Source organism: Vicugna pacos, chromosome 10 (assembly GCF_048564905.1).
Source record: "Vicugna pacos chromosome 10, VicPac4, whole genome shotgun sequence".
Classification (NCBI taxonomy): Eukaryota; Metazoa; Chordata; class Mammalia; order Artiodactyla; family Camelidae; genus Vicugna; species Vicugna pacos.
The window spans coordinates 73,168,433-73,191,351 of NC_132996.1; the positions used below are offsets into that span (position 1 = coordinate 73,168,433).

The 22,919-nt window shown below is 50.7% G+C and overlaps 1 protein-coding gene and 1 non-coding gene across 2 annotated transcripts in view; both read left to right on the forward strand.

Annotated features, from left to right (window-relative positions):
* NAP1L4 (nucleosome assembly protein 1 like 4) overlaps positions 1-22,919 on the forward strand; it is a 42,897-nt gene that overhangs the window by 8,849 nt on the left and 11,129 nt on the right. The window contains exons 2-9 of the mRNA XM_072970531.1: positions 6,881-6,911; positions 7,676-7,734; positions 10,078-10,177; positions 12,558-12,699; positions 12,932-13,018; positions 14,252-14,386; positions 17,863-17,934; positions 22,212-22,351. Of these exons, the coding sequence (XP_072826632.1) occupies positions 6,898-6,911; positions 7,676-7,734; positions 10,078-10,177; positions 12,558-12,699; positions 12,932-13,018; positions 14,252-14,386; positions 17,863-17,934; positions 22,212-22,351 (749 nt within the window). The 5' untranslated portion in view covers positions 6,881-6,897. The remainder of the gene's footprint in view (positions 1-6,880; positions 6,912-7,675; positions 7,735-10,077; positions 10,178-12,557; positions 12,700-12,931; positions 13,019-14,251; positions 14,387-17,862; positions 17,935-22,211; positions 22,352-22,919) is intronic.
* LOC116285534 (small nucleolar RNA SNORA54) lies at positions 18,527-18,649 on the forward strand. Its single transcript, XR_004195247.1, has one exon. It is a non-coding gene; the product is annotated as a small nucleolar RNA SNORA54 (small nucleolar RNA).

The following is a 22,919-nucleotide window of genomic DNA, read 5'->3' on the forward strand; positions in this document are numbered from 1 at the left end:
TGGATCCCAGTGGACGTCAAGGCATTTTAAACTTTCCAGACCCCAAACCAAATGTCAGCTATGGGGTTTCCTTGGGCTAACTGGTTATTGTTGCAGTTGGATTCCAAGCTTCTCCGTAGTGACTCTCCCCCAAACGCCTTCTGAAGAACCCTGGAGCTGCCCCGGGGTTGGGGCTGACCAGGGTGGCTTAGCTTTTGAGGAGAAGCTTAATAAATCCACCTGCCTTTGGATGCCCAGATCATCAGCTGCGCTTTTTCTTTTTGGTATATGAGGAGGAAGGGATGTTGTCAGAACGTTTATGCGAAAAACATGGGGCTATCACCCGCCCTGCGTTACTGGGGCCAACAGTTAGAGCCCTGGCCTTGAGGGTAGCTCGTGCCTTAGAGCTGTCTGCTGCGCCCTTTGGGTAAACTACCATCTGTGCACCTCGGACCATTGAGGCTCCCTTGAATTCACACCACACTCAGCACCTTGCAGCAAGCCATTCTACCCTCCCCCCACAGTGAAGTCTTCCTCACTGGCTCAGTCACTCTCATTCACTGTAGCGGTCGCAGGTGTCAAGTCTGCACCCTTCCCCCCTCCTCTCCTGATGAAATTCCCTGGGACCCTGACTTTGGTGGGTCACCTGTGGACCGCTCGTGACTTTACAGGAAACCCCCTTGATGAATCCTGATCTTGTGTGGTTTATCAGTGTCTCCCACATAAAAAATAAAGATGGTAAGTTTTGTGCTGGGCACGTGTTACCGGCTCCTTTCAAGATCACTGAGGCTGTCCCCTTACCTTCAGCTGCTTCAGCTCAGCAAGCTGAGTCGTACAGGGGCACCTCGTTGTGCTTCGCAGATTTTTTTATAAATTGAAGGTTTGTGACAACCCTGTGTCAAGCAAGTCGGTTGGCACCATTTTTCCAGCAGCACTTGCCCTCTTGGTGTATCTGCCACATTTGAATAATCCTTGCAATACTGTTACATTTGTTATGGTGATCGGTGATCTTTGTTGTTACTACAACTTGCTGAAGACTCAGATGGTGGTTAGCATTTTTTAGCAGTAAAGTATTCTTAAATTAAAGTATGTACATTGTTATCTAAGCTATTATGCTGATGCACACTCAACAAACTGCAGTACAATGTAAACACCAAAAAATTCACGTGACTTGCTTTATTGTGACGTTCGCTTTACTGAGGTGGTCTGGAACCAAACCTGCAGTATCTCCGAGGTGTGCCTGTGTGCACTCTCTCAGGCAAGACAGGAAACATCTATTGATAGCTAGTATGCCTTTAGAGTGGTGCATTAGTTTGGAGTGTTATAGAAACAAGTGTTTCCCCACTTCCAGTGGAGACCAAATTAAGAATGGCCCTTATGTTCAGAATCTGGTGGAATTCATGCTGCTGCCAGTAGCTCTCGCTGTCGTTGAAGTGCCTGCGCTCTGCAGGTCTGGTTCCTGGAAGCTAAAGAAAACGCCTTCCTGACATCTTTGCAAAAACCCTCTCATACGGTATCCACAGACCAAAGCTCTGTCATGGCCCGAAGGCTCTTCCCCTGCAGGGACCTAAGGGAACAACCAGGAGTGGACAACCGCTGGCCTCTGAAAGAAAAGCACAGCTGGAAATCTGAAGGCCGGTCATTACACCCGCAAAGAACAGGGACTGTGGTTTGAACCCAGTAATAAGCTGGTCCTGCCAGAAAATCGGAAACTTCCCTTACTGACCACTGTACGTGAATTAAACCAGTGGCCACTGAGAAGACGACAGTCCTTGTAAGTGGTCATTGGTAGAGAAACAGCAGCGAGTCCACAAAGAGCGCTTGTCATGCTTGTACCTGTCCTGAATTAACCCCAGGGAGGCCTGTTGGTCCCGCCCCAGGACGGACTGTTTCCTCAACAGGCTGTTAAAGTTGTGGCAAGTGGATTTCATACAGTTGCCCCTAGCTTGTGGATGTAAATATGTTCTAGTAACGGTTTGCATGTTTTCACGTAGAACGGTGACTCTCTTCTGTAGCTGAAGTCCTTTTAAGAAAGATCACCCCCAACCCCCGCCCTGGAACTCCATAGTGACCAGAGGACTCCTGTCACTGTGCTGTGCGGCCAGTTCTACCCTCCTACCAGGCTTATCATCCTCAATTGTCAGGACTGGCTCAATACACGAATGGAGTTACAAAGATTCTGTTGGCTAAATTAGTTGAATTCCTTCAAATACATTGGCCAAAAGTACTGCCCTGGTTTTTCCAAATCTTGGATCTCCTCCATTTGGGAATCATAAATTCTCACCCTTTGAAAATAGTCATGGACGGCTTGTGCATTTAGCCCCTGCTTCCTTTGACCAGCTAATAAAAGGGTGCACACATCACATTTGCACAGGTCTGAGGTTATGCTGTAGTGAAATACCCTTTCCACAGCATGCTCCCAGGAGATGAAGATGTCTCTTTACAGTCTGGAGACAGAGGCCTCTCCATAAAGACTCCCCCCACCTCATTGGAAGGACCCCTACCAGGTGTTATGGACTAACCCCTGTGCCACCAAGCTCCAGGGGTTAGGCTCCTGGATTCACGTGTTCCCATCTTAAAAAGGCCCCCAGACTCGAGTGGACCTGCATTGCAGCTCAGGACCTAAAGCTGAACCCTTTGACTGAAGCAAACACCAGTAGACGGCTCTTCAGAGATGTAACCTCTCGCTTTACCCTGTTCTGTATCACACAACCAAGGCATGCTGCTTAAAGTTGTACTTGTCTTTTCTCTGACCTCCTTGCCACCCCCTAGTTTGTCTGTGATGCACCCCTTTGCTCCCACATTATAAAAACTGATTTCCACCAACCTCACTGTTGGTTGCACCAGTGTCAGTAACACTCATGATGAACCTGAACTGGAAGCCTGGCCGTTATCCTTAGAAGGACGGCGGGGAGGTTTGTCTGGCAGAGATGGAGGATTTTGCTTTCATGCCTTTGCAGCTGTATATATCCTCTCTTCTGGTAAATTGGCATCTGATATTACAGCATTCCATGGGGTGCCTCCCCACCCATACAGTCCAGACTCTTAACCCAAAACCTTTCTCATGTTTTAGGAACATTAATGGGACAGGTAAGTCTCTAGGCTGCCTCCTGCTGAATGCTTGTAATGATTGTGTATGACTCAGATGGTCATGAATCTATTCCCCACTGGAATCTAGGAGACTAATGGGTCTCTTTGGTGGGATAATGAAAAGGGTAATGATACCAGGAGATGGGAAGCTGGTGTGCTTCCTTCAGTGGTACTGCATAGGGAATTGATCAAAAATCTGCCGAGTGGTGGAGACTTAAGCCAGCCTGCGTTCTCCCTGGAGCACCCCCAGTCCTCCATCGGAACGTCACCTGTAGCAGGCAGACGCACCTGTTACTCCACGCATATTGAAACTTAAGAAACCCCTCTAACCATTCTGACTGCTAACAAAACCACTTACCATGTGTTTATATAAATGACTGGTTTTGATCATGAGATCTTTTTTATTCCAGGAAAAGAAATCTGGACAAAAGGGCCCACTGAACCCTATCTTTAAAGGCACTGGTTGTTACTTTCTGTGTGGAAGGAATGCCCTCTCCACACCCCTTCAGTGGAAAGGACGCTAGAGTCATTGCCATCCCTCCTGATGCTGAAGTCAGGGAAACCCCGCCTTCCATCACCACCAGTCTTGGCCCTTTGTGCTACCAGCTTACAAGCGCACAGCGTGGCTGGGATGGATACAGCTTTGGGTGGATGCCTACAGATGCCCCCGTGGTAGATGGAGACTTGGACGTGCCTTCGCCCAGGCCTTTTCCCCTTAGGTTGGAGTAGCGGAGCTTGAGAAGGCAGTTCAGAATCTCTCCACAGTCATGGCTCCTACCTTTAACGGTTGTGTGAGTCTTTGAACATCAGCAAACCCAAATGGACAGCCTAGCAGCGGCAGTCTGAAAACCACAGCGCCCTAAACTTCTTCCCTGCACAGCATGGCAGAACCTGTGCCCGGCTCAAGGAGGAGTGCTGTTTTTATGTTAACAAATCGGGGGAATTCACACAGGAACTACAAATAATGAAAGATAGCGTCAGACTGTTAACTGAAATAGGCCAAACCCGAGGGTCCTGGGACATTTTTGACCTATTAAATGTGGACAGCTGGGGAAACAGGTTGAGAAGTTTATTCCAGTCGGTAGCTGTAATTCAACTTCTGGCCTTGGGTATAGTCCACATAATTAAATTTCTGCTGTCTTGTACCAGCAGGCAAATGTCTTTCTCCCAGATGTGTGTACAGAATAAAGTTCTTACTACCAGATGTAAATACAGAGTAAAGACTTATCCTGCAACTGAACTGACCACCTTGGAGGAACACAACTGAGATTCCCCATTTCTCAAGGGTTGTTTCATTGCTCAGATGAGGCCAGGTAGCCACTTGTGGTTTCCCTTGTCTGTGGGACGAGACGTCCAAGGTTGGGTCTCCTCTGCTCCAAGTGACACATAAGCCACTGGGGCCAGTGACACCTTTGATTAAGTGGGATTCCCGTACAGTAAGGTTGACCGGTGACACTTCCTGTGAAAGAGCTTGATCAAAAGGGAGGAGCGTGAAAGAATTTTAATCTGAAATGAAACCAAAGGCTGTGAAGTGGAGAGTCTCGTGCATGTGTTCTCGGAAAACAGAGTCAAAGGTGGTGGGACTGATTTCCCATCAGAGTTTGATTTACAAAAGATCGAAACTTACCTTCCAAACAGTGAGGATCTGCCAAGAATCTCTCCCAACCTTGGAGCCAGTGGACTTGCTGCTGACCCCTAGTGGGGTTTTCCCCTTTTGCACGCTGCCAATGGAAGCGACCCCTGCTGCGCCTCAACAGACTCACCTGTAGCTCGCTGTAGTCGGCGTGTCCTGAATCGCGGTTTCTCTGCGATTCCCGAATAAACTTGCTTTCTGGTAACTCATGTTTGCCTTCATTTACCTCCTTTCTTTCAAGTTGACAAACCCAAGTCCACATCTTAACTAGCCAGGTGGCCGTGGACTAGGCGTTTCACCCTCCTCATCCTTGGTGTCCTCTCCTGTATGCTGGGAGTGCCTCCTCCCTGCCAGAGTTGGTGAGGGTATGAAATGTGGGAAGTACCTACCCTGTAGGTACTGTCATTGGTGCAGGAGGTGTTGGAATTGGGTGGTGAGAACTGGACTTGGTCCATTAGGCTGGCAGTGACAGCTGCCGCAGGAGAGTGTTTGATGTGGATGTGGTCTGCACAGAAGGTGCAGTTGGATGTGTTAGTTACACAATGGAGAGTTTAATTATGTGGACAAATTAGAGTTGCCTGGAACCTTTTTGGCTGTAGGTACCCGATCCACTTACGGTCTTTGACCCGGAAATCCTGCTATTGCCGTCTCAATGCAGGACAACTCGGGATAAGATCTCGTGTAAACTAAGACGTGTTTGTACAGATGGTATCAGAGGTGTATCGCGGGGGAAACCGCAGTGTTTAACAGCCGGTAACAGGTAAAAGTATTTGCTCTTAAAATTTTGGTGTCAGGTGTTACTTTGAAGACCAACCTCTGTGTGTCTCACGCTTTGCATTTATAATACATGAAAAAGCAGAACATACTAGCTTGGGAGTGAATACCCCAGGTGCAGCTGTGTGCACGCAGCAAACGGCAGAGGAGCTGAGCCAGGGAGCCTGGGGATTGGGATTTCTGGGTGGACTGACTCTGGACTCAGCCGTGATAGGGACCCTTGAAGGGTTTTTTTTTTTTTCCTTCTGGTTTTTATTTGCTTCCTTAATTCATTTAGCTTTTTGAAAAAAATAATGTAACATTTATGTAGTATTTTTAACTTTAAAGGCAGTTGACATGTTTTATTCTGAAACAAAATGGCCTAAGAAAGATGCGGTCGAGTTGAATACAGAACAGTTGTAGTTCATAAATTCCAACTGGAGCTGCTTTTCTTAAGTATGAAGGGTTATTCTTGTTTTGTTTGACCCTGAAGCACTGATTGAGGGGTTTGGGCTTCTCTCAGATGCGTAAGAATGAGACGTCGACCAGCTGTCGGCTGGGAACCACCCTTCAGAGGGGCTCTGAAGTGTATTTCCTACGTCTGGGAATAAGCAGTTCCATCCCCAAACCTGACTCTATAGCTACGCGTTTAGATAGGGTTTGAAATTGTACTAATAGAATGTTCTGTTCAAGAAGTAAATATCCTAGAACCCACCTTTAACACCTGTAGGTGAAAGTCTTCTAGGCTGTAAATCCTTCTTCATACGTGTCTTGTGGAAGTGGGGTCATACTGAGGATGTTACGTACGTTTTACGCAAGCCCCGCGCCTTCGTGTGGAGCTGATAGAACACAGCAAAGTAAAACCGCCCGGTGAGTTAGAGTTTGAAAGGCAATATGAACACCAGTAAATGCTCTGGATTACTTTAAACTAAACTCAATATAGAGATCAGGCAAGTTCAAATTGATTGTCTTTGTTCTGAAGTCTGGTCATTTGAGTGCCAACAAGAGAAATTTTTTATAAATAAAATGTGCTTGCACTGAAACACAGATCCTAAGTGTATAGTTACTTTTTTACTTTTACTTTCTATTTTTGGTGAGGGGGTAATTAGGCTTACTTACTTACTTATTTTTGGAGGAGGTTGTGGGGACTGAGCCCAGGACCTTGTGAATGCCAAGCATGTGCTCTACCACTGAGCTGTATCCTCCCACCTCAAGTGTATAATTTGATGGATTTTGACAAGTGTGTGTATCCAAGTAACCAGTACCCCGCTCAAGGTCTAGAGCATTTCCGGCACCCCAGAAAGTTCCTCGAGCCCCTCCTTAGGAGATCCCTCATCTCCCACAGTAAATCACTGTCAAAAGAGTACACTTGAACATTTTTTGTTTCTGAATACTTAGTAACGTTACTTCTTTTTTAATTTGTAGGGGACAAAAGCATTCAGATGGCAGATAACAGGTAAGCCAGAACGGACTTTGTTTATTGGAGTCTAAAATTTTAGTCGGTGACAAGAGCCCAGCCTTATTACTTCAGCAAACAGCATTAGCCGTTCCAGCTGTTGGCTTCCCGTGCCCACCCCCACACCCCGCTTGTGTATTTGAGCCCATAGAGAACTGGCTTTGGGTGTGGGAATGTCTCAGGCCTTCATGAGGAGCCCTGGCACCTCCTGGGTGAGCAGCTCTTGGAAGATCTTGACGCCACCCTGGTATCCCCGCAGCTTCCAGGGGTCGAGTGGGAGACTTTTGCAGATTGCCCTGAAGGCCACGGCGGGTTATGCATTGTGTTTGATGTGGCTTGTGTTTGGTGAGTGGGGGTGTGTCCAGGCATCTTTGAAGACTGCTAGACCTGTGTTCATGAAGTTTGTTTTTAGAACTTTGTGTGGCTGTGTCACAGAGCCTCTGTGGACACCTGTCCTAACAGCTTGGCAAGGCTGCTTTTTTAACATAACAGTGAGGAAAGTGTTTTATACATCACACCTGTGTCCAGAGTTCTCTTCTGCCCAAATCTGAAGTCACCTTAGAGACACCTCTTTAATATATTAAGTTAGAAAAACACCCTCTGGCTACCAGTTTGATGGCTTGCTGTCAAGTATGTTTCTCTGTGTATTTATCCATCCCTTCAGTAAATGTTACTGATAAAAGAGAGAAAGAAAAAGAAAAACACCCTTGAGCTATTTATCTTTTGAACTTCCTGTAGAGTAATATTTTTTAAACATGTTTTAGTTTTTCAGATGGGGTTCCTTCAGATTCCTTGGAAGCTGCTAAAAATGCAAGTAATACAGGTCAGTTCACTGCAGTGGGAAATTGAACTGTTCGCATGCAGGGCAGGGAGGCTCCTACTTTTGAACCATTTACTGAAATAAAAGAAGTGATTCAAGTACAGGATTACTATAATTACTAAACTTTAAAGACTTCAGCAAAGTTAGAATAATTGAAATGAAATCTGCATCATTTAAAAGCATTTTACTCTAGGAAATTCAGCCTCTGCAGAAGGAAAGTGCCCGGCGCAGGCGCTCTCCGTACCCGCGCCACGCAGGGCTAGCGCCGAGCCCCAGACGCCTGGCCTGCCTGCACCTGTGCCTTTCCTTCCCACCCCGAGTGCTCGGAAGCAGGTCCCAGATACCATGTCATTTTGGTGTGATCATATATTGATAGGTGTGTTATTTTCCCCCCGTTTTCAGACCTATAGATAGATCCTTTTTTTCCTCTCTGACCTGTTTGAAAACAAGTTGTAGATATTCTGGCTCTTTTCTCCTAAAACAGTTTAGTGTAAATTTCCTAAAAACCGGGATAAATTCCTATGACCACATGCAGCTACCACAACCAAGCAGTCTAACGTCACTGCATCCTGGTGGCTGACGTGTGGCCCCGTTCACTGCACCCCAACGCGAAATCAGGCCTGGCCAGGGGCTGTGTATTGCATTTACTTCTGTCTCTCTCACTCTAGGGTTACCCACTACCTTGTTCCTCTTCCTTGAAGCAGGCCGTGTGTCCCCTGTCTTACAGCGTGCCCACACCCTGGATTGGCCTGTCTCCTCCTCATTAGGCTCAGGGGAAACGTTTTAGCAAGACTGCCACGTGGTGCCCTGAGAGGGTGGGAGGTGCAGGTGGGCTGGTGACGGGGGCACTGAGATTGGTGACTTGGTGGAGACAGTGCCTGCCGGTTTCTACACTTCAGGGTCCTTTGCGTAAGTGAGCTATCGGATGCCCTGTGGGAGTCCTGTTCTCCATAAAACTTTCCCACCAGGTTTGTGGCACAGTTGGTGATCCTTGCAAATCAGTGATGACATTGGTGGTTATAAAACGGCGTTTTTCTAGTTCTGCCGATCTTATTAACATATTACATATAGTAAAGGAAAGCTTTCCTTCCCTACTCCCCCCACCCCATTTTAATGTTACTGTAGACTCATGGATTAGCTTTTTATTCAGTGATTTATCATTTGCCATCATTCATTTTGAACAGTGGAGCGGGGGGGTCCCTTTAAGCTGGCTTCTATGTCCTTTTCCTGTGTCCCCACTAATTTTGAGTACTTTCTAACTTTGTGGCACAAGCGATCCATTTTCTCTTGAACTTTCCCTGTCCTAGACCTGGAGTCTTCCGTTTGTGCAAGAGGCCCTGTGACTTTTGGTGGAGGGAGATTTAAAACCCAAAGTATAGGTGCCATCTGTCACGGGTTTAGGCCTCTCAGCGGCTGGTGCTAGAGATGCATGTTTGCGTGTACGTGTGGTATTTACGTGTTACACACGCATACGGTTTTATATCTACACACTTACGTACCTTCAGGTTCAAGTTAGTGCTTGTGCTTGGAGCTGAATGTTAAACTGAGTGCCGACTTGTGTTCAGCTCCCGCGTCACTGTCCTGCAAAGGTAGAACTCAGGTGTGTGCTTCCTTTTGAGTAGGTGAAGGCGCTAAGTTTGGGTTTCTGTATAGGGTCCCTAGGAGGGAATTGGTTCAGCACAGAGCGTGTGCCGCTCACTGGGACAACTGACCTCTGGGGGTCCTGTTTATTCGTGGGAACCAGTATAGAGTGTGTGAGCTGTAAGGCAGCGTGGTGGACAAAGCAGGTGGCTTTGGCAGGGGTGGTCAGGCAGGGCCTTGAGGTGGGTTTGGGCAGAAGGGCACTGCAGGTGAAGGTGGAGGCCAAGAGCGCCGGGCAGCCTGGCGCCTCCTGCGGACTGGTGGGAGTCATGCTTTCCTGGGCTGTGAACTGGGGTGCCCGTGGGTGCTGATTACTCTGAGGCCCAGGTGCCCGTCCCTGTCCTCAGCTCCTGGGCCCCACCAAGGGACCTGGGCAGAGAAGGCGAGGTGACAGGAGATAGGCTGCCTGAACCAAGCAAGTGGCAGTGCCCTCAGTAGGGGGATGTGGGGTGCAGACAGCCCAGGGGAGAGTCAGGGCTCTGGGTCCTTCAGTGGATTTACAGCTGTCCACTTGGGAGATTAACAGTGAGTATCAAATGCCTTTAAAAATAAGTATTTTTGAAACATGTTTTTAAGAAGCCACTTCCTGCCTTTAGAAATTGAAGTAGATAAAGCTAGTCTATGTGTTGGCGATTTGACTCTTGGCTCTGTTGTGTGGTGGGCATAGCTGACGTGTTTGGCCTTGTTTTTTTAAACTCTTAATAGAAAAGCTCACAGATCAAGTGATGCAGAATCCACAAGTTCTGGCAGCTTTACAGGAACGACTTGACAGTGTCTCCCACACTCCTTCGAGCTACATCGAGACGTGAGTATGCTGCAAGCGAGGCTCGATACAGCTTTAAGAAACAAAGGGAAAGCTCTCCCGCGCCCTCAGACCAGGAAGAAGTACGTTTTTGTTTGGCAGACGTTGCCTCCTGAGAGTCAGGCGTCGGGTTCCAGAACAAGGGCTGGGGTTAGAACATGATATGGGACCATCCTGTTAGCTCATAGGTGAGGGCACAGTGCCGCCCTTGGCGATAGTAGAGGACTTCCCCCATTCAGGGGAGTCAGGGGGACAAGGAGGCCATAGCGGGGGGCTTGGACCAGGTGGGCAGGCGGAGTGCTGTCTCTTCACGGTGGCTTGTATTTGGCCAAGAGAACCGCTCCTGCCTGACTCTCCTCCATCACCTGTGGGAGCCACACCTGCGTGTTGGGAGGAGGCCAGTGTCCTGGCTGTGCTGCACAGGGGGGACAACGGGGACACCCACCCTCCAGTCCTCTTCTCAGAGCCTGGGTGTCCTCCTCCCAAGGCCGAGCTGCGCCCACTGCACACTGGTCCCCACGTGGGCCTGACGATGCTCCTGGGGTCCGTTATGGGAGGGCGGGCACACTTGCGGTCAGCTTTGCCCATCAGTGTAGAGGGTTCTCTGGGAGGGGACTCGGTGGGGATGGTCTTGTGAGATTTCGCAGGCTTAGTCAGTGGGGTGTAGCGACACTGAGGGGGCGGGTAGAGGAGTGTGAGCGATGGTTTCTGGCTTTCTGTATTTGGGAACTGAGTGAATGGGGGGGCGTTCTCTCAGAGGAAATGCGGGTGTGGGAACGGTTTTGTGGGGGCAGAGTTTGTTCCACGCCGGACGCACGGGGCAGGGAGGACGGTGTGTCGTTGCGGTTACTGTTTGGAAGGCGGTGGGGGTGCCCTTTGGCTTAGAAGCCTTCTCGTTACTCCATTAAGGAGGCTTTGCAAGCCAGGAGGTGTTCAAGGTGTGTAATCAGCGACGAAAAGAAGCGCAGGTGGTGCCGTGTGTCTGCTGCTCTGCTCGGCTCTCTGCCTTTCCTTTGTCCTCGTCTGCTGCCCGTGCTCTCGCGGGGCAGCTGTTGCTGGGAGTCTTTGGTGAAGGACCTCTGCCTAAACTGAGGTTGCCGTGCGCGTGGGCGTCCCGGGACAGGGGTCCTTTGTGGTTCAGGACTGCTCCTGTACCGTCCACCCTCCTCATCCGCTGGTTCTGTGGGTTCTGCACCTGCCGTTTCAACCAACCGCAGGTCAGAAGTAAGGGGAGGGCTTTCCCAGAAAGTTCCAAAAAGCCAAACTGAACTTGTCCTACACCGGCAGCTGTGTGCATAGCGTTTACATTGTGCTGGTTGTTGGCGGTAGTCGCAGGAGGGTGTGCTGGGTCGCGTGCACACACCAGCCCGCTCCATGCGAGGGGCGGGAGCATCCAGGGGTTGAGGTGCCCGCAGCTTCCTGGGACCAGTTCCCCCCGGATGCTGCGTTTCCTGAACAGCGCTGTGCTGGAGAGCTGCCTGGTGCTGTGTGCTCTCGGCCCTGCCCTTGCGGGAGAGAAGCACCCAGAGGGCGGGACCTGGGCCCACTAACAGGGACTGTGGGGCTTTGAGAGTCCCAGGAATCTGCTCTTGGTTCTAGAGCGTGACTGAGAGCTTTAAGTTAAACAAGTGATTCTGATGGGTTTAAAATGGTTTCTTCTAATTTATAAAAGCAATGCATACAAGCAAACGTATTTTTAAGAAGAGGGGAAAGTATCAGAAAGCAAAGAAGCTCCCAGTTCTCTGACTCTAGAAGAGAACAGAGGCCCTGGCTGTGTTGTCTCTGATTTTCCCTGGGTCAGGGTCAGGGTCAGTACGAGCACTTGACGTGGCCCTGAGTCCCCCTCGAGGACGTGGCTGAGGACAGGCCCTGCTTTAATTCTGCACATCTTGTCATTGTTTCCAGTCTGTAGATGATGCATCAGTGGTCATTCCAGCATATAAACTAAATACTTTGTTATTTCCTTAGGATATAGTCTTAGAAGTAGATCCAAAGAACATTTCCAAGGATCTTGTTTGCCCTTAAGAAAGATGAGTCAGAGGGCCTCTGCTTCCAGCCTCACCAAACCTGGGGATTTTTTTTTTTTTTTTTTTTTTTTTTTGCCGATTTGTTAAGGAAAAGACAGCAGTTCTTTTAAATTTGCGTTCTTTTGGATGTTTTGTGAGATTGGCTCTTTCTTTGATGTTTGGTTGTTTGTGTTTTTTTGTTTCGTGGATTATGTTTTCAGCTTCCTCCTCCCTCACCACCCTGCTCTTGGGGGAGGCGGCAGGGGTGTCCTTCATGATTTTTAGGAGCTTTTCTTCATGGTAAGGTGGTTAATTCTGTGCATGCTACCTTATGTTGCAGACGTATGGGTGTTTTGTTGTCTTGTCCCCTCTTTCAGTTTACCTAAGGCAGTAAAAAGAAGGATCAATGCGTTGAAACAGCTGCAGGTGAAATGTGCTCACATAGAAGCCAAGTTCTACGAAGAGGTCCACGACTTGGAGAGGAAGTACGCAGCCTTATACCAGCCTCTCTTTGACAAGGTAGGGGCTCTGCTGAAAAATTTAATCAGTGTATTTCAAATCTTCCTTTAGGTGAAACATCAGATATACCCAGTGAATCACTGGATATTATTCTTGAAGCCCTAAAACTTAGAATCCTAAGATAAGTTATAAAAGCACTCCGTTTCCCCACACTTCATTTACAGTCTCGTTGTCTTAGCTCTCGATTGTGTGAGTAACTGAACGTAACTCAGAAGGTTTCGTCTTCACTTAGAGAAGGGAGTTCGTCACCGGTGATGCTGAGCCCACAGACGCAGAGTCCGAGTGGCACAGTGAGAATGAAGAGGAGGACAAGCTGGCTGTAAGTTTCCTAATGAGTGCAACTTGTGTTCTGTTCCAGTGCTGCTAGAAATAGGATAGTTTCAGTGGCTTTGAGCTGTGGGAGAGAGCTGCTGGCAGCAGGTGCTGCTCCAGCTGAGGCTGGGTGTTCATGTTCCTTTATGGCAGTGGAACTGAGCAGCCTGCAGGCCTGGCACTGGACTGGGTTCTGTCTGTCAGTGTGACGGACCAGACTCAAGTCACCTGTGACGACTCTGCACAGTAGTACAGTGAGCTAAGGGACCAGGGGAACAGAGATGGAACCATCAGGAGAAGTCTTAGTTGAAAGAGCAAAGACCCGCCCGGGGAGAGCACACCGAAGATGTCGGAGCCGTCCTGCTCAGGGACCAGCAGTGCCAGCGCCGTAGCCAGGTGCACTTCGCTGCTCTAGGTTGCTGGGTTCCACGTCCTTTCGGTGATGTGCCCTGTCTGTCGGTCACCTGCTTACAGCCTTTTTCTGGTGACAAGTATCATTCCAGTGCCGTGGGGAGTCCCAGCATGGCAGGGTGAACTTTGTCAGCCTGATTTTATGTTTGGGAGACAAGTAGCTGTTTTTGTTCTATAATATAAATTCTTAGAGATTTTTGAAAGTGTATAATGTTAGTTTTGGTAGCCACGTATGTTCTTGATCCTTTAAAAATCTGGCATAGTTGAAGCCATGCTGGTGTATCCATGTAGTTATGAGCCAGTCTTTGTTGCTTGAGGAAAATCTGCCTCTGTTAATTCAAACACCCCTGTAATCATTTTCTCTAAGAATCGTGTCAAGGCTGTGATGTTGGAAAAGACTCCCCTCCTCGTGGCCACAGGGCCTTTCCTGTCACCGCCCTGTGTCTGCCTTGTGCCTCCGTCCTGACCTCTCCCTCCGTGTAGGCGGGTGTGCAGCGTGGCTGGGGCGCACGTCGGTGCTGCCTGCCCCGAGATGGGTGTCTCCGAGCCGGCACTAGACGGCCTTTCCCAGATGGGGGGCATCATACCAGCTCTTGATTCAGCTTCTTCCCCTTGATCTGACATTGAAGCATGAAGTTACTCCTGGATGGAACGCCTTTCTTCTTGGAATCGTTTGAAATTGTGATGGGCACAGTGGGTCTTAGAGGCGAAGATTCGAAGGACAACTTTAGAAGTTTACATGGGATTTTGAAATAATGTTTTGTATTAAGCCATTGGGTTATTTGTAAACTTGTTACTTTGTGGTGTTTTATTTTACTTTTTTTTTAAGGGGGACATGAAAAACAAAGTAGTCATAGCAGAAAAAGAAGCAGCAGCAGCAGCAGAAGAGCCAAACCCCAGAGGAATCCCGGAGTTCTGGTTCACCATCTTCAGGAATGTCGACATGCTCAGTGAGCTCGTCCAGGTGGGCGCATGTCCACCTCACAGAGGGCTGGCAGGCTTAAATCTGCGAACCACTCTACAGGGTGTTCAGCAGTTGTTGATTACGGGTGGGAGGGCACCTCCTGTGACCAGCAGCCCAGACAGTGCGGGTCCCGCCGGGAGGCGTGGTTACGGCCGGAGCCCGCCCTGCGAGCTGCCGGGACTGCGGTCCTGGAGGGGGGGGGCTGCCGCTCAGCACCTGCGCCCAGCGCCCCAGGAGGCGTGCTCAGGGCCCTGTTCCACCTCACTGTGACCCGAGCCGGCGGGAGGTGTGAGATGGGAGACCTGCACACATGCTCTTGCTGGTGCAGGCTCGGACTGCTCTGGGATGATTTCTGAAATTTACTGTTTGCAATTTTAGTGGAGCGAACAGACCCTGGATGTTTCTCAGTGGTTTTTGAAACTCAGAATGGGCCTGTCGTGCGGTGCTGCCGGTCGTATAAATACACAGCAAGTTACTCACGTGTTCTGATCGTCTCACTTGAAAACCTCTCTAGTTCTGTTTTAATGGGAATAGCTGAGCCTTCTGTTTTTATCTTGTTGTGTTAGACTTTCTACAATGAAATGGGAAGCAGTTAAAAGGCAACAAATGTAACTTTCCCTGAACTGAGTTACGGTAGAAGTTTCCAAAATTCAAAAAATGATCCTGCTCAGAAGTCCACAGAGATGGTCGTCTCTGCTTTCGGGCTTCATCCAGTCAGATCTGCACGGTGCTTCCGTGTCAGCGTGTGGCCTGCAGATGGCGCTACCGCAGTTGTGATGGTTCCAGAAACTTGCCACGTCACTGCCTTTCTTGCCCGCCTCTTTTAATGCCTATCCGAAGGCTGGAAGTTAAGAAAGGATGGGCGGGACGAGTTTCCTGCTCTCCTTCCAAGCTCGCGGAACATTTAAAATACATGACTTAGGATAGCCTGTGTTTTCTTGTCTGAGTGTCCTTTCTCATAGGAAATAGTGGGGCTTAAGAAAACTAGACCATTTAAAAGAATGTCTGAGCGAGAAATTTACTGGAAAACGTGAATAGCACGCACCAAAGCCTGGTTCTCAGCCTGACTGTGAGAATCACCTGGGCAGCTTCTAAAACTGAGTAGCGTCAGTGTCTCCCCTGCCGCACGTCAGAAAGAGCTCGCCGTGTTTGGAGAGGCTCCCGCGTGTTTCTGACGTGCACTAAGGGTTGAAAATCCCCCCACTAGCAGAGCAGACGGAGAGAGGGATGGAACTGTCATGGGTGTACCCAGCACCTGGGCATCCCATGAAAATGCAGGTTCTGAATCAGGTCTTGGTGGGACCTGAGGGTCTGCATTTCTGATGTGCCCCCAGGTGATGGCCCTGCTGCAGGTCGGGGGCACACTGAGTGGCGGCAGGATTGCCATGAAGTCGGTTTTTCGGTGCTGGTCAGGTGACTTGACTGGGTGACCCGACTCTGGTGCTGCGTGGCCAGCTGGTCAGGTGGGAGCCAGTGATGAGAGCAGCTGCTTTGTGTGTAGCCTGTCCTTGGCTTGGGGGTGGCAGCACAGGTGGCTGTGTTTTGATGAGGTGTCTGCTCCGTTCTCCCAGCACCTCTGTGTCCATGTCTGCACTTCAGTATTTATGCCGCAGAGCGTCTCCCTCCGCTTTGTGTTACGGCTCTGAAAAGACAGGGTGGTGTTTTCCGAGAACTCCCTCAGTGTGCAGAGGGTGATGAAGTGTGGCTCAGGCTGTTTATAGCCTGAAGCAGGTAATGGTGGGAGGTTCCCTGCTGGTCAAACGTTAGGTCCTGAAGACAGGCCCGGCCCCCGGCCCCTGGCCCCTGGCTCCTCTGTCTGGGGGCGGCCAAAGTGCAGTCTCCACAAGTAAGGCTTTGAAACTTGGGGAAGGGGCAGCTTTAAGTCTCAGTCCCTGAGTTGCTTCCACTGTTGGCCCTTAGGGTCCATAGTTATGAGTCTGCTAACCTAGGGCTTTCCATTATGCTCTAGGCCACAGAAAGTTCTTGGCCCGCACGGTACATGGCTCGTTGAGGAAATTAAGAACATGATGGTTATTTCATGAATTTGGGAAAACACCAATGGGTGCTGCTGGTTTGCCTGGGCTGAGTTTGAAGATCCCTGTGCCACGTATGGAATGCATACAGTGACACGTGCATCTTGGAGCGTTAAGAACTAGCCGTGTGTGCCAGGTGGGCAGGCTGCAGCCTTAGGGCCAAGTGGTTCCTGGTTCTGGAGTTTGGGACCTGACGCCTCATACTGATGCGGCCTTCTTTGAGAACCGTCTGGGCTGCTTTCCGTCTGGAGCCCTGCTGGGTGCCTTTGGGGCTGCTGCTTGTTTTGTGCTAGATGGGCACACCGCGGGGAGGCGTGGCTTTGGTTCGGACCGCTGCAGGGAAGCAGATGTAGCATGAAAGTGAGCCACACGAGGGTTTGGTTTCCCAGGGTACGTGCAAGCTGCGTGCACACTTAAACCTCGTAAGTGTGCGGTAACATGTCTGAAAGACGGTGCGTGTACCTTACATTTTGTTCTGCTGTGTCGCGTTTCTGGCTTTTGTACTGAAGTGTACAGTAGCGTGTCACTGTGCATTCCTTAATGTAAAAGCACTTTATTGCTGGAGAGTGCTAACCTTCATCTGACAAGAGAGTTTCCACAAACCTTCAATTTGGGAGAAAAAAATATATATGTATTTGTATTTGTGTATTTGTGAAGCACGATAGAGCGAGGTGTGCCTGTAATGTCCAAGGAATTTAAAGTTGGTGGTGATCAGACTCGGTTCTTAGACCGTAACGGAAATCACTAGGTCCAGCCCCAGACTTCAAGGGCAGAGAAGTAACTACTTTACGGATGAAGCAGTCATCGTTAGTAAGCGGTCACCGGCTTCCGGTCTTGTGATTTCTTTTTCCCCCCGAATTTTTCTCATTTGGACTTTACAAATGACAGGCCCTGGCAAACTTCTGAATTTGTGTGATGACGATATGTAAAAGCATAGGGCCCCTACAGAATGCCTGTCACTGAGGTCTCGGACACCCCCTGTAAGTGGCCCTGACTGTGAGTAACTATGTGTGTTGGATTTTGGATATTTATTGCCACGTGCCATGAGCAGGAATGGCTTGGCTGCCAAGGTCAGTAGCTTGTCTAGGCATGTCCTCTGATGCTGTCCCTTCAGAGGTGCTGAGGACCACCGGTCTAGGTTGGTGGCATTTCTGACCCCGTGTGCAGTGGCGCTGGCGTGAGGGCAGGCAGGGCCCTTGGCCTTCCTGCGTGGCACTGATGTTACCAGTGCTCCGTGCCGTACAGCGTGGCACCTCGTTGCTGCCAGCCTACGACTGGACGGCGGTGGACAAACTTGGGTGACTTCCCGGGAGTGGCGAGGACAGGATTCCAACGGGGCTGACTCTCCGGTGTCTTGGAGTACACGCAGCAGCCACTTGATGAGAACGTGTGTGCTGTTTTTAGAAAGCCCACTGGAGGTTTCTTTTTTCTCTTTATGTTCAGGAATATGATGAGCCAATCTTGAAACACCTGCAGGATATCAAGGTGAAGTTCTCAGAGCCTGGACAGCCTATGGTGAGTCCTGATGGTTTGAACTCCTGGTTGGTATGAGAAGGGATTGGGGCACTGAGGGCAAAGGGCTTGGAGCCAGGGCAGGAAATCCAAACCCGGCCACTCTCTTGTTGGGCGACTTGGATGCGACGCTTACTCTCAGATGGCCTTTCTGGGCCTCGCCCAGCATGTGCACAGCCTGACAGGTAACCCAGGCCACCAGCTGCTGGGTGGCAGGTGCAGGCGGCAGACGCAGGGTGGGACTCCTCAGCCGTGGTGTCCGCTGTGCCACGCCCTCTCTCCAAGCTGATTTGTTTCCTCGGTCGAGCAGGGTGGTGTCATCCTTTTCCTCAGTGTCCCAGGTCTGTGAGGATCTGAGGTATACAGAACAGGCAGGGGAGGGTGGTAGGTGTGGACTCAGATAGAAGCAGCCTGTGACGGAAGCCCAAGGTGCTAGTGAAAGAAGCCCGCTAGGGTTCAGTTGTAGAAGCAGCTGCAGGTCGTTAACGCTGGGAAAACGTTTCCCTGCTGTCATGAGATACAGCGTTGCAGAGCACGTCCCACGGCGTGCAGCTCAGTCTCAGTGGCTGCAGTAGGAGAGCTGGACCTGGGTGGCATGCACTGTTCGTGACCTGCTGGTCTGCCTGTGGCTGGTGGGTTCCATTCCGGTGCGACAGTAGTTCCAGCGGCACATGACTGACTGACTGGTGGCTCTCAGTCTCAGCTCGTGGGGACACAGTGCCTGAGGGCTGTAACTTTGGGATCTTGGGATGGGAGACGGGAACCTGGGCGTGGTTCCTTCCCTGCAGAGCAGTGTGAGTGGGATTTCTCTCTCCTGGTGCTGCAGGTGGTTCCTGCTGGGGGCAGGAGCAGGGGCCACACCCCTGTCCCTGTCCCTGTCTGAGTCTGCTCTACTTTGGGAGGTGGCATTCAGCTATCCCTCTGCGGGTGGGGCACGGGCACCGGCCAGCGTGGTGCCTGCTCACAGGTTGGGGCCACTCTGGTAGCTGAGGGGCCCCTCTTTCCCGCGGCACCCAGGTTGTTCCTAGCTGCTTCTCCCACATGCGCCCCTCGCTGTGCAGGGCTTGGCCGGTGCGCCCCCTGGCGGCACCTCGCGGCAGTGCGCTGCCTTTGCTGTGATGGGGTGTCTTGGCTTTCCCCATCGGGCTGTGCGCGCGGGCGCTGTTGTAAGATTCTCTGTGCGTTTTCCTCACCTGTGGCTGACCCAGACTTGATGACCAATTTCTCCCTAGGGATCGTTTCCTTTTCCCCTTCGTTTGCTCTTGTCGGACACCTGTTTGGATCCCCTCGGCCCGTTTCCTTTCCCTCCCAGCCTGTGCCGGTTCCCCTCGTCTTGTTCAGTGGCTCGTAGGTGGGTGGAGCCCCAGCTGCGGAAGGCTCCAGACTCTGAGCCAGTCTGGTGTTCCTGCTGCTTCCCCGCGCACACTGTAAAAGTCGTGTGTGCTTCCTGTAAGAAGACTGGGACAAGACGGAGAAGTGTGCTGAGCACTGTGCAGACCTCTGTCTTCTGGAAGTGACTACCAGCGGCTCAGTGAGCTTCCCCACAGTCCACCCTTTTACAGGTTACTGTGAAACAGCTGAGGCATTAAAGTTACAAAGAAAATGAAAGGAAGCCACCTAGCTTCCGGATGAAACACTGCCGGGGTGGTCGTCCCTCAGCCCCGGCCCCGTGGCCACCCCCAGCTCACCGTGCTCATCGCCTTAGCACAGTGGAGTGACAGCGTGAGGGCCTGTGGGCAGCGTGACGCTGCTCCTTCCTTGCCCTGCAGACCGTGGGGTGGGCAGGAGCTGTCGTATCTGTTGGCTGTAAACAGATCTATTTAACATCCCCCCAGATGTGCCACTACCGCCACCACCCCGTTCTAAATCGATGCATTATGATCGGCTTACTTGAACCCCAGGCTTTTGTTTGAATTTCTGGTGGTTTCCTCAGTTAGGTTCCTTTGAGTGTGATTGCTGGGTCAAAGGAGACGAATGTTGTAAGGCCTAGCCAGTGTTCGGTTTACTTTCTGATGATGTTAGTGTTTTCTTTACACTTTCTTTTCTGTCGCGCTTAGAGCAGAGCTGCAGAGGCCCCAGACTTGAGTTGCCTGCTTTGCCCCATGGGCGTTGCTGGCTGGAGACCGCCTCCTGGTCTCCTCAGCCTGAGTGCTGGCACAGACAGTGGCAAGTGTGCCACTTTGCGGGACAGAAGAGATGGAATTTTACCCTTAGCTCCGCGTGTGTTTGGGCGTCTGCCCTCTGCTCACGGCCGACTTGGCTGTAGGCAAGGTCGCTTGAACTTGGCCCTTTTCTGTTGGAGTAAATGCTGTCTTTAAATCGGCCCCACTTGCACTTGGCTTCCTGGTGACTAAACAGGGCTCGGGACAGGAAAGAAAGGAGACTACGAAGGAAGGCGGTAGCGCCCTTGCTCTGGGGAGATGGCAGGTGAGGAAACGGGGAGGAGGGGAAGCGGAGAGCTCCGTCTGTACAGAAGGTGGGGTAGTAAGGGAGGACGGTCGGAGCAGCCCCAGGCTGCCCGCGCACACCTGCGGCCACAGTCCCGGGCCGCTCCCAAACGAAGCAGTCTCCAACTGTTAAGCTTTTTTTAAAATTTATTTTTAAAATCTTATTTATTTTATAATTATTTTGGGGGCGTAATTAGGTTTATTTACCTACCTAGGATTGAACCCAGGACCTCGTGTGTGGTAAGCACGTGCTCTACCACTGAGCTACACCCTCCCCCCATCAGCCTCTACATTGGCGGCCTCCTTGCCTTCCGTCTTTACCCTGGTTTTTCTCAAACCCAACATAAAGATCAGGTTTGGAAGGGGGCTGGGGTCAGGGTCGGGAGAGGCGTGGAGCCGGGCCTGCTGATGTTGTTCCCCATAGCTGCTCACCCCCTCCCCAGCCGCGCCACCCCGGCAGAGGCCAGGCCACAGCCGGCTGCTCCGGCCCCTCTGGACACTGACTGGACTGCCCCAATCCCCTGCCCTCCTGTGACTGGCCCTTCCTCCCTCCACCCCTTCTTGGGAGAGTTCTTTTTTCACTTCCCTTGTGAACATGGTTTGTTTTCAGTCTTTTTAACTTTTTTCCCCAAGTGATAGTTGTGTCATTATAACAAAATAGCCGACTTCCAGCAGGCGTTGCCTGTGGGCCTGGCCCTGCCCTCAGTGCTCCTGTAGAGGAGTTCTCCAGTCGGCTCAGAGAGAGAACTTTTATTCCATTTTGCAGACAAGGATACTAACACACTTCGTATATTTTATACACTTTATATATAACACACTTTAACATACTAAATAACTTTGCAGAATCACGCAGCACCAACGGGCAGAGGTGGGATTTGAATCCAGGCTGTCTGAACCCAGAGCCGGCCGTGTAGACTAATTCGCACGCCCAGGTTGTCTCTGATCCTTTATAAACAGGGCCGAGGTGGGTGTCTTTGCATAAGTGGCTGCGTCCGTCCAGGCGTCCTTTGCAAACAGGACGGGTTCCTCAGAGTAGAATTACCGAGTCCCGGGACGTCATTTGCATTGTTCATTTTTGGCGTTGCTGAATTGCCCTTCACAAAGCCCTCTGCAGTGTGTGAGTGCACCTTGCTTCCCAGAAACCCGTACCAGCACTACACAGTCTCTGGACATTTTGCCCAGAAGGGGGGCTTCTCGTTTTGTTTTTCGTTTGCTTTGTTCCTCGTGAGCATGGGCGTCTTTCTGCTGCCGTCTGGCTTGCACCCGCTGCTTTGTGCAGCGCCCCTCCCGTCCCCCTTGCGTGTCCCTAGGTCTGCAGGGCGCTCTGAGTGAGGGTGGGCTTGTCCTCGGGGTGTTTGAAGAGGCCCAGTCCGTGCCTCCTCTTCCCCCCCACGTTGAGTCTTGCGCTTTGCCGGCAAAGCAGATGTTCTGCCTGCGTCTCGGGGCCTCTGGCGGCGGAAGACTGCGCTGCTTCTGCCCTCTCTGCCTCTGGAGCCCCGTCCTGCCGTGGCCGCGGGCAGGGAGGGGCAGGGCGGCGGCGGCGAGAAGCTGGATCCCGCAGAAGAGCTCGTCCCCCCCAGGGAGCCCCCGCTTGCGCCTGAGGGGTGGCTGGTATTTCCCCCGATGCCGTTTCTGTCTTACCTTTGGGCTGGTGTTTTTGCAGCAGAGACGTTTTTCTGGTGACGTGGCCACACCTGTGAGCTTCTCGGTGATGGTTCCTGCCTGTGGTGTCCTGCTTGGGAAGGGGGCTGGGTTCCAGTAAGTTCTGGGCGGTTCATGAAGTCTGTAGTTTATAGATTTTGTGTGGTGCTCACCCCAAGTTTTTGTTTTCAGTCTTTTGTATTAGAGTTCCACTTCGAACCCAATGACTACTTTACCAATTCAGTCCTGACAAAAACATACAAGATGAAGTCAGAGCCGGACAAGGCCGACCCCTTTTCCTTTGAAGGGCCTGAGATTGTGGACTGTGACGGGTAAGAAAATGCTGTTCCCACTTCTTTCTCTGAAACAAAAGCCCGAGATGGTTTTAGAACTTTACAAGTAAGGCAGAAGTTAGGAATAAAGCAAAAAGCCTTTAATCTGCTGAAAAGCCCACTAGACAAAAATGTGCAAGAAATAGTCTTCCTAGAAAAAAAAAAGAAAGAAAGAGTCTTCCTGTCTGGGCATGTGATGGCCTCATGGGAAATGTACTTTGTGGTATGTGGGCCACGGTTTGGGGCAGTGGCCCAGTTTCCGCACTTTAATGAGGGGCGTGGGTTTTCTGGTCCCCTGAAATGAAGCAGTGCCCAGCGAGCTAATAGATTCCTCCCGCAACCGTGTGTCGAGTGAACGGCTGAGTCAGTACCGGGCTGTGCTGCTCAGCTGCTTGCTCTTGGTGTTGGTGGGCAGTTTAACTGTTGTTTGCCTCATGACCAGGCAACTTGGCGATTTCAGTATGGACTCATTCAGAGGAGAGGATGGCTTGGAGTTCATTCCTCTAGTTGGTTTGGGATGTTTTGGGAAATTGTTCTATTCCTCATTGAAACAGTTACCTTCATTCAC